At 51.6% G+C, this 13653-nt stretch overlaps 1 protein-coding gene and 1 long non-coding RNA gene across 10 annotated transcripts in view; one reads left to right on the plus strand and one right to left on the minus strand.

The window, feature by feature from the left end:
- The window catches only part of LOC111093439, a 32933-nt gene extending 27107 nt beyond the window's left edge, over positions 1–5826 (minus strand). For all 5 annotated transcript variants that reach the window (XR_005355960.1, XR_005355958.1, XR_005355962.1 and 2 more), the window contains exon 1: positions 5450–5826. This is a non-coding gene — a long non-coding RNA (uncharacterized LOC111093439). The remainder of the gene's footprint in view (positions 1–5449) is intronic.
- PAQR7 (progestin and adipoQ receptor family member 7) lies at positions 1748–12520 on the plus strand. Of its 5 annotated transcripts, none has more exons than XM_038531527.1 (3): positions 1748–1855; positions 5553–5649; positions 10445–12520. In XM_038531527.1, the coding sequence occupies exon 3, from the start codon at positions 10466–10468 to the stop codon at positions 11510–11512; it is 1047 nt and encodes a 348-aa protein (XP_038387455.1). In that variant the 5' UTR covers positions 1748–1855; positions 5553–5649; positions 10445–10465; the 3' UTR covers positions 11513–12520. The 5 variants fall into 5 exon arrangements, with proteins under 5 accessions (XP_038387455.1, XP_038387457.1, XP_038387456.1 ...); XM_038531529.1 differs by lacking the exon at positions 1748–1855 and adding an exon at positions 2833–2997; XM_038531528.1 differs by lacking the exon at positions 1748–1855 and adding an exon at positions 3862–4295.
- The last annotated feature ends 1133 nt before the right edge of the window (positions 12521–13653 follow it).

Raw genomic sequence — 13653 nt, forward strand, 5'->3', positions numbered from 1 at the left:
AAATTTTAATCATTCAGCTCTCAAATATCCCTAGCCAAGTTTCAGGGTGAAGTGATTCCTGCCCCCCCCCCGCCCCCCCTGCCCTCCCAGCACACCTCCAGATCCATTTCTCAGAGCCTAACTGCACTGGGAGCTATGTGACCTGGAATATATCATTTCTCCCTCTGGGCCTCAGTTTTTCTGTCCATAAAATGGAGGTCATCACTCTCAATTTGTAGGAATGGATGAGGCTAAATGAGATAATATAACCGTCCTATGTTCCCTTTTTGATCCCCAGGCTCCCAATTTGTATGATGGGTCAGTAGGGTTTTCTGGCTCAGCGGAGATGGTTTGGCAACTATTTAGTGCACATGGCAAGAATTTAATAAACTGTAGCTTTAAAACTTTGTTTTTTTAAAACCATTGCTTTAAAAACGTGTCCAGTACAGAGCAGGTGTTCCAAAACTGGAAGTGGAGACTAAGTCACAATCCAAGTTTTAAATTTGTATTCGCTATGATAGAATATATTCCATCATATAGAATATAATTTCCATGATATCCTTACTTGTCATTTCCTATGCCCTCCCTGTTCTAAATGATTGGATCCTTTATGCCACTTTTTCTATCTACATGGATATTAGAGATTTAACTAATTCTTAGGGTGATTATGATTATACATATTTTGTTATGCTATAACAAGGAAAAATATACATTCCTCTAGTATTCATTGCAGTTGACAAAGAACCTTCATACCCACTGTTTTATTTATTTATTTATTTATTTATTTATTTATTTATTTATTTATTTATTTATGATAGACACACAGAGAGAGAGAGAGAGAGGCAGAGACACAGGCAGAGAGAGAAGCAGGCTCCATGCCCGGAGTCTGACACGGGACCCGATCCCGGGTCTCCAGGATCGCGCCCTGGGCCAAAGGCAGGCGCTAAACCGCCGAGCCACCCCGGGATCCCGATACCCACTGTTTTAATTGTCCCAACAACCTGTCAGGTATTATTATTTGCATTCCAGACGTGATAAACTTGAGGCAGAGAAAAAGAGACTTGCCCAAGGTCACATGGTGAGCTGGGGGTGGCCCCAGGACTTGGATCTCCTCATCATGCCCACGCCCTACACAGTTTCTCTGAATGGACTTAAAGCTCCCTGAGGCAGAGCAGTGTCCCCTCTTAGACCCTCCCCTCTCGGCTCTGCACCCATCAGGCTGCGTGTGGCCCAGATGGGGTCACAGGTCCAGAGGAGTGAACAATCCCTGCTGGGGTTTGCTGAGGGATCCTTCACCCTTTGGGCGCTCCCATCCTGGGGGGGAGATGTTACACTGGGGAGTAGAAAGTGGGGGGTTTTAATAGAGGTTCAAACATCAGGCCTTGCGCTGGCCAACCCGGGGAAGCGGCCCACGGGGCGGGCTGGGGTGGGAACATGAAGACGGGGGTGCAGAGGCGGGGTGGGGCTCCCCAGGCCAAGAGATGAAGATGGGGGCGCCAGGCCCATCGCAAGCACAGGAAGCCTCGCGAGCGGAGGCGCGGGGACCCGGCGGCTTGGGGGGGGACCCCGCGGGCGCACCGGGCGCTCCGGCCACACCCGCCCGCGCCGCCACCCCGACTCCGGAGCTGGGGCTCCGCGGCGGCGGGAGCCGGGCCCGCCCAGCGGGGGGCTCCGGCGAGAGCTTCTGCTTTCCTCCGGCACGTGGGCCCCCCGCACCCCCGCGGCGCGGCGCCCCCGTGTGGGGAGCCCTCCAGGCCCCGCCCGCCGCCCCGCCCCGGCCCCTGCGCGGCCCGGGGCGGGACCACCGCCGCCCCTTTATCCGCCGCAGGTCCCGGGGCGCTCAGGGCCGGGATCGGAGCCGGCCGCCCCGCCGCAGGTACCCGGGCGCTCGCGGGGGGCGGGGGGCGGCGCCCCCGGTGAGAGCGGGAGGCCGGGGGGCCCGCTGGAGCCGAGCACCCGGGGCGGGGTGCGCAGGGCGGACGGCGGCCTGGGCGGGCCGCGGTGGCCGCGAGCGGGAGAGGCCGGGGGCTCGCTGCTGCCCCTGCGGGCGCGTCTCGGGAGGCTCCGGGGCGCGAGGGGCGCAAGTACCTGGAGCTGCATGGTGTGAGGGAGGCGCCCCGCTTGGGGGACGCCTAGGCGGGCTGGGATGCGGAAGCCTGGCTCGGGGTCTGGGAGCAGGGAGGTTCCCCGACCCGGGAGGGGGAGGGGGGCCCCACATCGCCCCTAGCGCTTGCCCCGAGCCTGCAGGCGTTGGGGACCCCCAGAGGTCCCGGGGGCCGCCCGTGCAGGCCTGGCCTGATGAGGGGCCTGGGCAGGCCACGGCGGGGGAGGCGGAGAGTTGGAGGATCCCCAGAGCCTGGCTGCACCTGGTCGGATGGTCCAGGCAGGACCTTAGGTTTTAGCTCCTGCGGGACAGGGTTCCAGCCCCAGACGGCAAGGGGCTTGTGCCACCTCTGAGCCTGTTGGCGAGAGGCCGCCGCACTCCAGCCTCAGTTTACCTGAGCGGAGGGGCTCTCGCTGGCCGGTGGTGGAAGCTGACCCCCTTTCCCATCCCGTGTGCTGGGTGACTCCAGGCAGCTCGCCCAACCTCTCTGAGCCTGCTTTCCTCTCACTGGTTCCTCCTTGTCCTCAGCATTAGTGAGTCTCAGTTCCACAGAAGGGCTCCTTTGAGTTACTGACTCTACTCTGATCACAAACGGAGGCCCAGAGCGCAGTGACAAAAAAACAAAAATGATTTCCGTTCAGTTTTGGAAGAAGTGGAAGGACTTTTTTTTTTTTTTTTTTTAACACATTCTGCCGAGTTGGGGAATTGGTTTGCATTGAGGGAGGTGACCCAGTTGCTGGGAGATCGGGAGGCCAGCCAGGGATGAAAACTTTGTGTAATCTGTGGCCACCCACTGGATGCCTGGGAGTTGACTGCAGGGGATGAAGGGCAAGAGCACAGGTTTGAGAGTCAGATGATGTGCCTCGCCATTCTGCTTCTTGGGCTGTGACACCAGCTTACGTGGAGGTTCAAAGGTGATTTGAGGAAGACATGAAATGTGTGTGAAAGTTCTTCGTAAACAGCAAGCCACTGTAAATTACTAATGTCAGTGCCTAATCTTATTAATAATATTTTGGGCTCTTACATGACATTGTCCTTGCAGGACCCCGCACGAACATTTATCTCTAACAACTCCTGTATTAACACAGGTCTAGTTTTGCTATTATTGTTGCTGTTATTATTATTTTTAAGTAGGTGCCATGCCAACCTGCGGCTTGAACTCACAACCCTGAGATCAAGAGTCACAGGCTATACCTACTGAGCCAGCCAGGCTTCCCTGCTGCCTTAACTATTATTTTTATCTGAGGTTAGACTTTGTCTTTTCTGGCAAGATAAAGTTGTCTTTAAGGGAGTGTGCTGAAAAATCAGGGCCCAGAGAAGCAAAAATGGATATTTTGTGTGCCCAGATGGAGGCAAGAGAGAAAGTGGAATTATAACCAGTTAATACTCCTAATAGTTAGGAATTTTTTCCTTAAGCTATTATGCTCCAAGTGGGCAGGGTATTAATATCCTTAGTTCTTACTCTTAGATGTTAATTGTCTGGGCTATTGGTTCCATGAGGGATGTGTTTTTTTTTTTTTTAAGATTTTATTTTATTTATGAGAGGCAGAGAGAGAGAGAGAGAGAGAGAGGGAGAGGGAGAGGGAGGGGGAGAGGGAGGGAGAGAGAGAGGCAGAGACACAAGCAGGCTCCATGCAGGGAGCCCGATGCGGGACTTGATCCCCGCCTCCAGGATCAGGCCTGGGCCAAAGGTGGCGCTAAACCACCTTTGGTTGGTTGAGCTACTGGGGCTGCCCCCTGAGGGATGTGTTTTAACTGCTTTGTTCACTGCTGAAGTTCCAACACCTGGCACACAGTAGGCCTAAAACAATTAGAATGTCTCCGGGTCTGATGGGCCCTTTGATGTTGCTGATAAATTTATTCTCTCCTTTGATATTCGGAGAAACAGGGCCAAGAGGGGTATCGAATTGTGACTTGTCCTGTGACTTGTCCGAGGTCACACAGGGAGTGAATGGCTGAGCCAGGACCAGAACCCAACAAAAATAGCAGGGTCGCGCTGTGCCGGAGCCAACACCTTCCATTTAGAACTTTGTTTTGCTTTCACAAGAGCCCAAGGGGTAGCTATTACTCTCCTTCGATTATGAATGAGGAACTAGGCTAGAGAGGCTAAGGGACTAGAAAGCAAAGTCACACAGCTGATAAGTTTCAGACCTGAAATCCCATCCTCACATAAAAATGGGGACCTGGCTTCTCTTGAGATAGTCTGCCGGAGGTGAGTGACACCCTCTCTTGGGACGTCAGCTGTCTACACTTCTGCACAGTCAGCACCTGGGTGGCTTCTCTGGGGCTGGGTTTTCCCTGGCCCATAAGGCATTTCATTTGTGTGGCTGAGCCCAGTCGGGGCAGGGAGTCTGCTTCCTCCACCAGCCCTGTAGCGTTTTGCCTGCCACGTGCACTAAAGTCTATGGGACGGATATAACCCAGGGCTCTCCCACTTGGACATCTGTTTACGGCCCCATCCCCATAACCCTGTTTTGCCCCCAGGAGTTTAGAGGACTCTTTGACTGTATGTCAGGTGGAGACCAGGAGGAACTGGGGCAAGCCTTGGTTGAGGAGCTAGATGAGGAGGTTGACCTTGTGTTTAGGGAAAGAGGAATGTGAGGGGGGAAGGCAGAGGAAGACAGAGCTTCTCTGACAGGAACTCCCACTTGGGCCCCGGAGATCTCAGTTCTGAGGCTCAGCCAACCTGGAAGCCTCTCGAACCTGCAAGACCTGCCCTGGCCAGGCCACATGCCTTTTGGATCACCTGCTAGTGTGGTCCACCCCCTTTACCCTCCTCCTGGGGGATGGAGCAGCTGAAATCAAGACTCTTTCCCTGGTGGCTTCTCTTCCCAGCGCTTGTCTTGGGTCTGTGCAGCACAAGTACGAATCTTTAGGGCTCTGTGAATCTAGAGGGGTTACTCTGAATGGGCTATGCTGAGGAGAATTCAATTATTAAATAAGATCAGTGTCCCCAGAAGTTCAAACTCTAGCCAGATTTCCTGGTCCTTGCATGCATCCTCAGAGAAAGGAAAACATCACAAGAGACACAGTTAACTCAAGACCCCAAATCCAGTGGAACCAGCTATGAAGGCTAAAAAGAAGACAGTTTTTTTTGAGGATGTCAAGCAAATCTCTTGGGCTGGGGGTAATTCGAATACTACTACCATTAATAATAGTTAGTTACTACTACTATTAATAACTAACAATAGTAGCATATTTATCCAGTCCCTAAACTGTGCTAAAACTTTATTCTAATGAGTTCAATCTTTACAACAATCTGTGCTGTAGATATTATAATTCCCATGAGGGAGCTAAAGATCAGAGAAGGTGAGTCACTTGTCTTAGCATGTCACAGCTAGCATGTTATGGAGACAGGCTTCAAACCTGGTTTTTCTGAATCTGAAGTCCCGTCTCCTTCGTGAGCCTTTACGGTGTCTGTTTTCTCCTTTATTTCTAACTTCTTTCCATTATGATTCTTGGTGAATAGGGAACAGAAGCCAATCCAGTTTGCCTGGCCTCCATCAACCAGGCCCTGGTCACCTGGTCTCAGCCCAGCTTTGCCCTCCTTGCTGTGTGAACCTTGGGTAAGTCACAACATTTTAGCCAGCCTTGGGTTTTCCCAGATGCTTCATGTGGTGAATGCTGAGCTTCCTTCTGCAGCTGAGGCCGAGGTAGGAGGACAGTGTTTAGCTGGGGATTTGACCAGTGTGGGAATGGTGTTGTGGGGGAGGGACAGGTGGAGGTTTTCTTCAGCCCCACCCTCTGGTGACATCACATAAGACACCTCCAGTCCTTGGAAGCCCCGCCCCTAGGGACCCTCACCTGTGGAAGTGCCACCCAGTGCTTGGCATCTGGTGAATTTGCCCAGTCCCACAGCGGAAGTCATCAGTCCCCAGGCTCGAAAAAAACCCCTAGGTAACCTAGGTTTGGAGGGGGCCATGGAGGGTGGCCTGAAATAGGCAGGTCCTGGCAGCCTGGAGGGGCAGATGGCTCAGAGGATTCTCTGAGGGTGGCCGGTGGATACTTACCTCCTCCTTCCAGCTCATGCTGGACCCCACATCTGTTGCTTTCCCCTGGACTCAGAGCCCCTTTCCATGGAGTCAGGAGATGGGAACCAGTTCTGAAAATAGACCTATCCAGATGGGATGGGGCCTTGGGGTGAGATCTAAAGGAAGTAGGGAGCAGGATCTCTATCCCAGTATGTAGCCTCTGGGTTCTGTGCTTAGGCCCCAAATGTGTCTGGTGGAGGAGGAGGGCCCCGAGTAAGCTATCAGCACCTGAGGAGTAGCTATAAGCTAGGCCTTCATTGGTAGAGAGCCAGTGGATGGCTGGTAACGTGGGGAGACTGAGGTCCCTGGATGCATGATGCATGCCAGTTGCTAGAAGACTAAGGAGATAATTTGTGGAAAGGTGAACACCAATAAAAAATAAATTTATAAAAAAAATTTGTGGAAAGGGCCTTGGCTACCTGCTTTAGACTATTATTTTCTTTCTTTCTTTCTTTCTTTCTTTCTTTCTTTCTTTCTTTCTTTCTTTCTTTCCTTCTTTCTTTTAAGATTTTTTATTTATTCACGAGAAACAGAGAGAGGCAGAGACATAGGCAGAGGGAGAAGCAGGCTCCATGCAAGGAGCCTGACATGGGACTTGATCCCAGGTCTCCAGGATCATGACCTGGGCTGAAGGCAGGGGCTAAACCACTGAGCCACCCAGGGATCCCCTAGACTATTATTTTCTAAAGTAGTTCCATGGAATACAGATTGGCATGACAGGAGGCAGGGTAGTGTGTGTGTGTGTGTGTGTGTGTGTGTGTGTACACACATGCATGCGTGTGTGCATGTGCATCTTGGGGAAGGAGCACCTCTAACCTCTCTGAATTTCAGTATCCTCCAAAATAAAATGGGCATAATGCCTACCTCAACAGGCTAGTTATGAGAATTAATTACAACAAGGTTATAAAGAGTGAGCATATAGTAAACACTTACATTGCAGCTGGCTTTATAATATAATTATCACCAGGAAAAGAATCCTTGGTCAGGTAGGCTTGACAAATGTGGGTTCAACAAAGTGAAGTGGCTTTCTTTGCTGCAGGACTTCTCAGAGCCTTTAATAGGCTGTTATGACTTGGGAAGTTCTGAGTGGGGTATGGAGCCTTGGACTAGATTTGATGGATCACAGGGACCCAGGAACTAGGCCACCATCACACATTATCATTCCAGGGTCCTTTTCCCTTGTCGTGGAATGGGAACCTTGCTGGATTGGGCAACTCCGTAGGAGGCCTTCCTGTCTCTGGACTCTTGTTTCCTCAATGTAAAACAAAGGTGCTGCATGAGACACTTTCAGAGGCCTTTTCTGGCTTCCCGAGGTTCTGAGTTGGAAGGCCAGAGTTGTAGACAAGGGTAGAGGCTCCCCAGTCTCTTGGGGAGGAGAGGGCCTCCAGAGCTGGCTCCTCCATTAGCAAGGCAGGCTAGGAGGCTGTCATGGGTGGAAGTGGCCAGCAAGGTCTGCTTTCTAGCCCTGACCTCTGCCAGGCTGTCTGGGGAATGAGAAATGGAAGGGCCCTGCACTGCCCTGTCAGAAGCATCCCCTGTGCGATATTGTGGTGACTTGTTTAACTACTGCCTCCTCATTGGACTAGGAGAGGCCAGGGACCAGAGCTGACTTGGGAAGTGTAACGCAGGGGGGCTTAGGGATGCAGGTCAGGCTAGGGTGAGGAGGAGGGTGGGCTGGGGGCTTGACTTGATAGTGCCTTGGCATGGCAAGCTCCCTGCGTTTACTTGGACTGTGTATAAATTATTGCGGGGGCCTTGGGGGTGATTATGGTGTTGCTGGTGGCAGAGACATGAGTGCTCTGTCCTGCCTGGATCCCCTTGCCTCTTACAGTGACTGGTACCAAGGTAGTTGCGATAAATATCTGATGAAAGATGGACAGAAAACCAGGATGCCGAGCCAAACAGCTTGTTGGAGGGAATTTATTGGAGGGGTGGGAGTTGTCTGGGCAGGTGCTAGTGTTTCAATAGATATTTGCTTTTTTTTTTTTTAAGATTTATTTATTTGAGAGAGAGAACATGAGAGAACACAGAAGGGGAGGTGGGGAGAGGGAGAAGCAGAGAGCCTGATGTGGGGCTCTAACCCAGAACCCTGGGATCATGACCTGAAACACAGGCAGAGGCTTAATCAGCTGAGCCATCCAGCCACCCAATAGATATTTGATTTAATGAATGACACAATGAATGATGATAAGCCTGAATTAAGCAACTGGTTTCAGACAAAAGTATCTAGAGAGTAACTATGAAATGGTTAATAGAACTCGCCACCTTGTCTTGCAAAGGGCAGTTCATTTATTTATTTAAGATTTATTTATTTACTTAAGATTTATTTATTTATTTATTTATTTATTTATTTATTTATTTATTTATGATAGACATAGAGAGAGAGAGAGAGAGGCAGAGACACAGGCAGAGGGAGAAGCAGGCTCCATGCCGGGAGACCGACGCAGAACTCGATCCCGGGACTCCAGGATCGCGCCCTGGGCCAAAGGCAGGTGCTAAACCGCTGAGCCACCCAGGGATCCCATAAAGTTTAGTTAAGATTGCAAACTGAGTTCAGATTGTGCCTCTGCCACTTCCTAGCTACATGATGGGCAGGGTCCTTAATGTCTCCCTGCCTCAGTTTATTATCTGCAAAATGGGACTAATGATAGTACCTATGTACAGGGTGTTCTGAAGCATAAGTGAGTCAGTTATATATCAAGTGCTTAAAACGGTGTCTGGCACAGGGTTGCCTGGGTGGCTCAGTAGTTGAGTGTCTGTCTTTGGCTCAGGTCATGATCCCCGGGTCCTGGATTGAGTCCTGCATTGGGCTCCCCGCAGGGAGCCGCCTCTCCCTTTGCCTATGTCTCTGCCTCTCTCTCTGTGTCTCTTGTGAAAAACAAAAACAAAATGGTGTTTGGCACGTAGCAAGTACTGTATAAGCATTTGCTATGATTTGTTTTCCATCGATAATCTCCACCATACCATGAAGTTCTTGGGGGCAGGGATCATTTTTTTAAAAGGTTTTATTTATTTATTTATTCATGAGAGACACAGAGAGATAGAGAAGCAGAGACACAGGCAGAGGTAGAAGCAGGATCCATGCAGGAAGCCCGATGCAGGATTCGTTCCTGGGACTCCAGGATTATGTCCTGAGGTGAAGGCAGATGCTCAACTGCTGAGCCACTCAGGCATCCTGGGGGCAGGGATCCAATCTTTTTCCTCTCTGCCCTTCCCTGGACCCAGCACAGGACCTGAGGCAGAGGAAGGGCTCAGTAGGTGTTTGCTAAATCAGCAAATGAATGAATGAATGAATGAATATGGTTTATATATATACTGTATAACCTATACAGGAAGAGTGCATGGGGTCAGTAAGGGGATCCCCTGGAGGTAGCAGTTTGAACTGGCCCTAAAGGATTTCAGTGGCAGGAAAGGAAGTTGGCAGAGGGTGTGATATTTGGGTTAGGTGGGAAATGAGGGTAAGAGCAGCATCTTGAATGCCTGGGTGAGGGATTAGATTTGATTTCTTTGAAATTAGCAACCGTGGGTGGGAGTGGAAAGGCTGGAGGAGGGCTCTTTAGAGTGGAGGTGTGGCTGAGGGAAAGGGCTGTTTTTATAGAATCAGTTGTTAACTGGGGACTTCAGGAAGAAAAGTGGCTTTTTGAGTTGGGGGCTTTACGGGTGTGAAGTGTTACCGAGATGTTATTGTGTTCTTTGATTCAACAAACACTGAGTGCCAGCTACCTGCTAAGCCCCTGGGGTTCAGAAAATAATGAGACTAACTGCCTACCATTGTTGGGCTCACATGAACAATTTTAATGCCCGCGAAAAATGTTATAATGGCCAAAGGATGGGTATCTTATGGTAGGCACTCAAGTAGCAAGGTCATTGTCAGAGGTTCAGGGGGCCAGGGAAAGGATCACAGAAGAAGTGGGTTTTGAAGGAGGATTAGGAGTTTACCGAGTAGGCAAGATGAGGAAAATGTCTCAGGCAGAAGTACCAGCTTGTATAAACCTAAGCTTGTGTAAACCTAAGCTTGTGTAAACCTAGACTGAAGTGGAAGTGGCTGAGGTAGTGAGTCTCCTTAATTCATCCCTCAGGCATGGATTGAGCACCTACAGCATGCCAGGCACTGTTCTAGGCACTTGGGACGCATCAGGGAGCAGAACAGTCATAGGGGCAGAGCTGTGATCTTCCTTAGGATGACTCCTCTCTTCCGAAACTCAGTGTAGGGACAAAGGGGGCGGGTAGGAGGGAGTAAGAAGTGGGCTCCAGAGCCTCCCAGCTGTTGCTCATGGTGGGCAAGGGGCAAGGAACCAGTGCCCTGAGTCTGCTCTGGCCTCTCCCCCAGCTCCCTGCCTGGCCCACAGCCATGGCCACGATGGTGGCCCAGAAGCTCAGCCATCTCCTGCCCACCTTGCGGCAGGCCCACCAGGAGCCGCAGCCGTCCGGGCAGCCGGAGCCTGTCTTCACGGTGGACCGAGCCGAGGTGCCACCCCTCTTCTGGAAGCCGTACATCTACGTGGGCTACCGGCCGCTGCATCAGACCTGGCGCTTCTACTTCCGCACGCTCTTCCAGCAGCACAACGAGGCGGTGAACGTCTGGACCCACCTGCTGGCCGCCCTGGTGCTGCTGCTGCGGCTGGCCGTCTTTGCGGGGACCGTGGACTTCTGGGGAGACCCACACGCCCTGCCCCTCTTCATCATTGTCCTCGCGTCCTTCACCTACCTCTCCCTCAGTGCCTTGGCTCACCTCCTGCAGGCCAAGTCCGAGTTCTGGCATTACAGCTTCTTCTTCCTGGACTACGTGGGCGTGGCCGTGTACCAGTTCGGCAGCGCCCTGGCGCACTTCTACTACGCCATCGAGCCCGCCTGGCACGCCCAGGTGCAGACCATCTTCCTGCCCACGGCCGCCTTTCTCGCCTGGCTTTCTTGCACCGGCTCCTGCTACAGCAAGTATAGCCAGAAACCTGGCCTGCTGGGCCGCACTTGCCAGGAGGTGCCCTCCGCGCTGGCCTACGCGCTGGACATCAGCCCCGTGGTGCACCGCATCCTGGTGTCCCCCGACCCCACGGCAGATGACCCAGCTCTTCTCTACCACAAGTGCCAGGTGGTCTTCTTCCTGCTGGCTGCTGCGTTCTTCTCAGCCTTCGTGCCTGAGCGCTGGTTTCCTGGCAGCTGCCACGTCTTTGGCCAGGGCCACCAGCTCTTCCACGTATTCCTGGTGCTGTGCACCCTGGCTCAGCTGGAGGCCGTGGCCCTGGACTACGAGGCCCGGCGGCCCATCTATGAGCCTCTGCACGCCCGCTGGCCTCACAACTTCTCTGGCCTCTTCCTGCTCACGGTGGGCAGCAGTGTCCTGACCGCGTTCCTGCTGAGCCAGCTGGTGCGGCGCAAACTCGACCGGAAGACCCAGTGAGGGGGGTGGCGGCCGGTAGGGAGGGAGGTGTTGAGGGAGTCCAGGGGTCCGGGCTTGGCTCCAGGTGGGAATAAGGGCCTGGTAAAGTTGTTTGTGTCCGGCCTGCAATGACTTTCTGTGAACGCCTCAGCTGCCGATGATGGTACTGGCCAGCCCTTGGATTTGGGGATTGACTAGGGGCTTGCTGGGCTCCACTCCTGGGCCTGCCCCAGGCCTCAGCCCTGGGAGGAGAAAAGATAAAGATGCAGGCCCGCCTGGTTTGCCTCTCCCCCCAGTGCCTCTCACCAGGGGTGAGGATCAGGGACCAGCTGGGGGCAGGACCCTGGTTTGCAGCTTCCAGATTAACTGAGAAGACAGAGTGAGGGTAGAATTTAGGCCAGAACCAGGTTTGAGCTGAGAGGCAGAAGAGGGCTCAGCAGCTCCCCCTCTACCCAGATTTCATTGGTGGATAGGGAATGAATGGAGGATCTTAACAGTCCTTGAGCTCCAGCCTGGAGTTTTGGAGTTCTGGAGAGTCTCCAAAGGTAGAAGATTGTGCTAGGTAGAAATGGATCCCCCCTGGTGCCCACACCTCAGTTACTGTCTCACGTGGGGAACCCCCACCTTTCTAGCTCTGGCCTCTATGTCCCACACATCCTGTTCCTAGCCTCTCTCCTGGTTTCCTTGTTCTTGATTCAGTTATTCTTTCAGTGTTTCCTGGGCCTCTGCTCAGAGGCAGGCTACCAGCTGAGTCCTGTGGGTTAATGCAGGATGATGAGAGCTTTAAAATTGGAATGACCCCATCAGGGGAAGTACTGAGGAGGGAATAATCAGTGCTGCTTGCCACCTCACGAGCTTGGGTTGGAAAGTGTGAATAGGAGTTTGCAGATGAAGAGGGGCATTCCAGCCAAAGGGAAAAGCCTATACAAAGGCCAAAGAGGTACTGAAGGGAGGAGGTCATTGGGGTTGGACATAGGGGTGGTCTGGACTCTGATATGTCCTGGATGCAATAAAGTGACTGATACAACAGCCTCTTTGCTTTTTGCCTCCTGTCCCAGAAATGGGGCCCTGGGACCTCCATGGACCTGCTCATCGTGTTGAGGAGGTTTTCCACGGGAAGCTGGGGTCCCCAGGGGTGGGAGCAGGGAGGATGAAGGCAATTCCTGTTTGATCTTTGCCTGGGGGGTGGTTGCGGGCTTTATATACTGTATATGTGAACTTTCTCTTTTTTGCAGGGAAGGGAGGCAGTTTTATACTCAATAAGTTTTAGAAGTTAAAGGAATTTGTGAAATTTTACAGAAATCCACTTTATAATTTGACAAAGATTTCATTTTTTTGGTCTTTCCTTCAATCAAGAAGGGTTTTATATGTAAACTTTTATACTATTGTTATATGTTAACTTGTATAATACTGCTTTTCCATCGTACATAAGTAATATATGTACTGTGAAGGAAAATTAGGAAGTACTGATAAGACAAAAACCTCAAGTGAATAAGAAATATCACTCTACTGCTAAAATATCCTGTTTATAGAGGCGCCTGGGTGGCTCAGTTGGTTGAGTGCGTTGGACTCTTGATTTCAGCTCAGGTCATGATCTCAGGGTTGTGAGCTCCAGCACGATGTGGGGCTCCGCACTCAGAGGGGCATCTGCTTGAGACTCTCCAACACCGTCCCCCTTTCTCTAAAATAAAAAAAATCTTTAAAAAATATTCTGTTTGCATATATAGTTTATATACATATGTAAAGAACATCAATGGGGACTGTGGCTAGGGATGGAAGGATGAGTGGGATGCCAGCACTTCTGCATTTCTGAGGAGCTTTCACAGTCTGCAAAGTGCTTTCACAAAGTTACCTCACTTGATCTTTAAAATCCAAGGTCACTCTTAAGGTGTGAAAGCAGGACTGGGAGATAGTTCTGGAAGCTGACAGGCCTGGGACTCCAGATTTTTAGTTTTCATTTTAACCTATTATTATTTATTTTAAAGATCTTTAAAATTTATTCATGAGAGACATACAGAGAGAGAGAGAGAGAGACATAGGCAGAGGGAGAAGCGGGCTCCGTGCAGGGAGATGGATGTGGGACTCCAGGTGGCACTCCGGGATCATGTCCTGAGCCGAAGGCGCTGAGCCACCCAGGCATCTCTTATTTTTTATTTTTTAAA

The sequence above is a fragment of the Canis lupus genome, chromosome 2, assembly GCF_011100685.1.
Source record: "Canis lupus familiaris isolate Mischka breed German Shepherd chromosome 2, alternate assembly UU_Cfam_GSD_1.0, whole genome shotgun sequence".
NCBI lineage: Eukaryota > Metazoa > Chordata > Mammalia > Carnivora > Canidae > Canis > Canis lupus.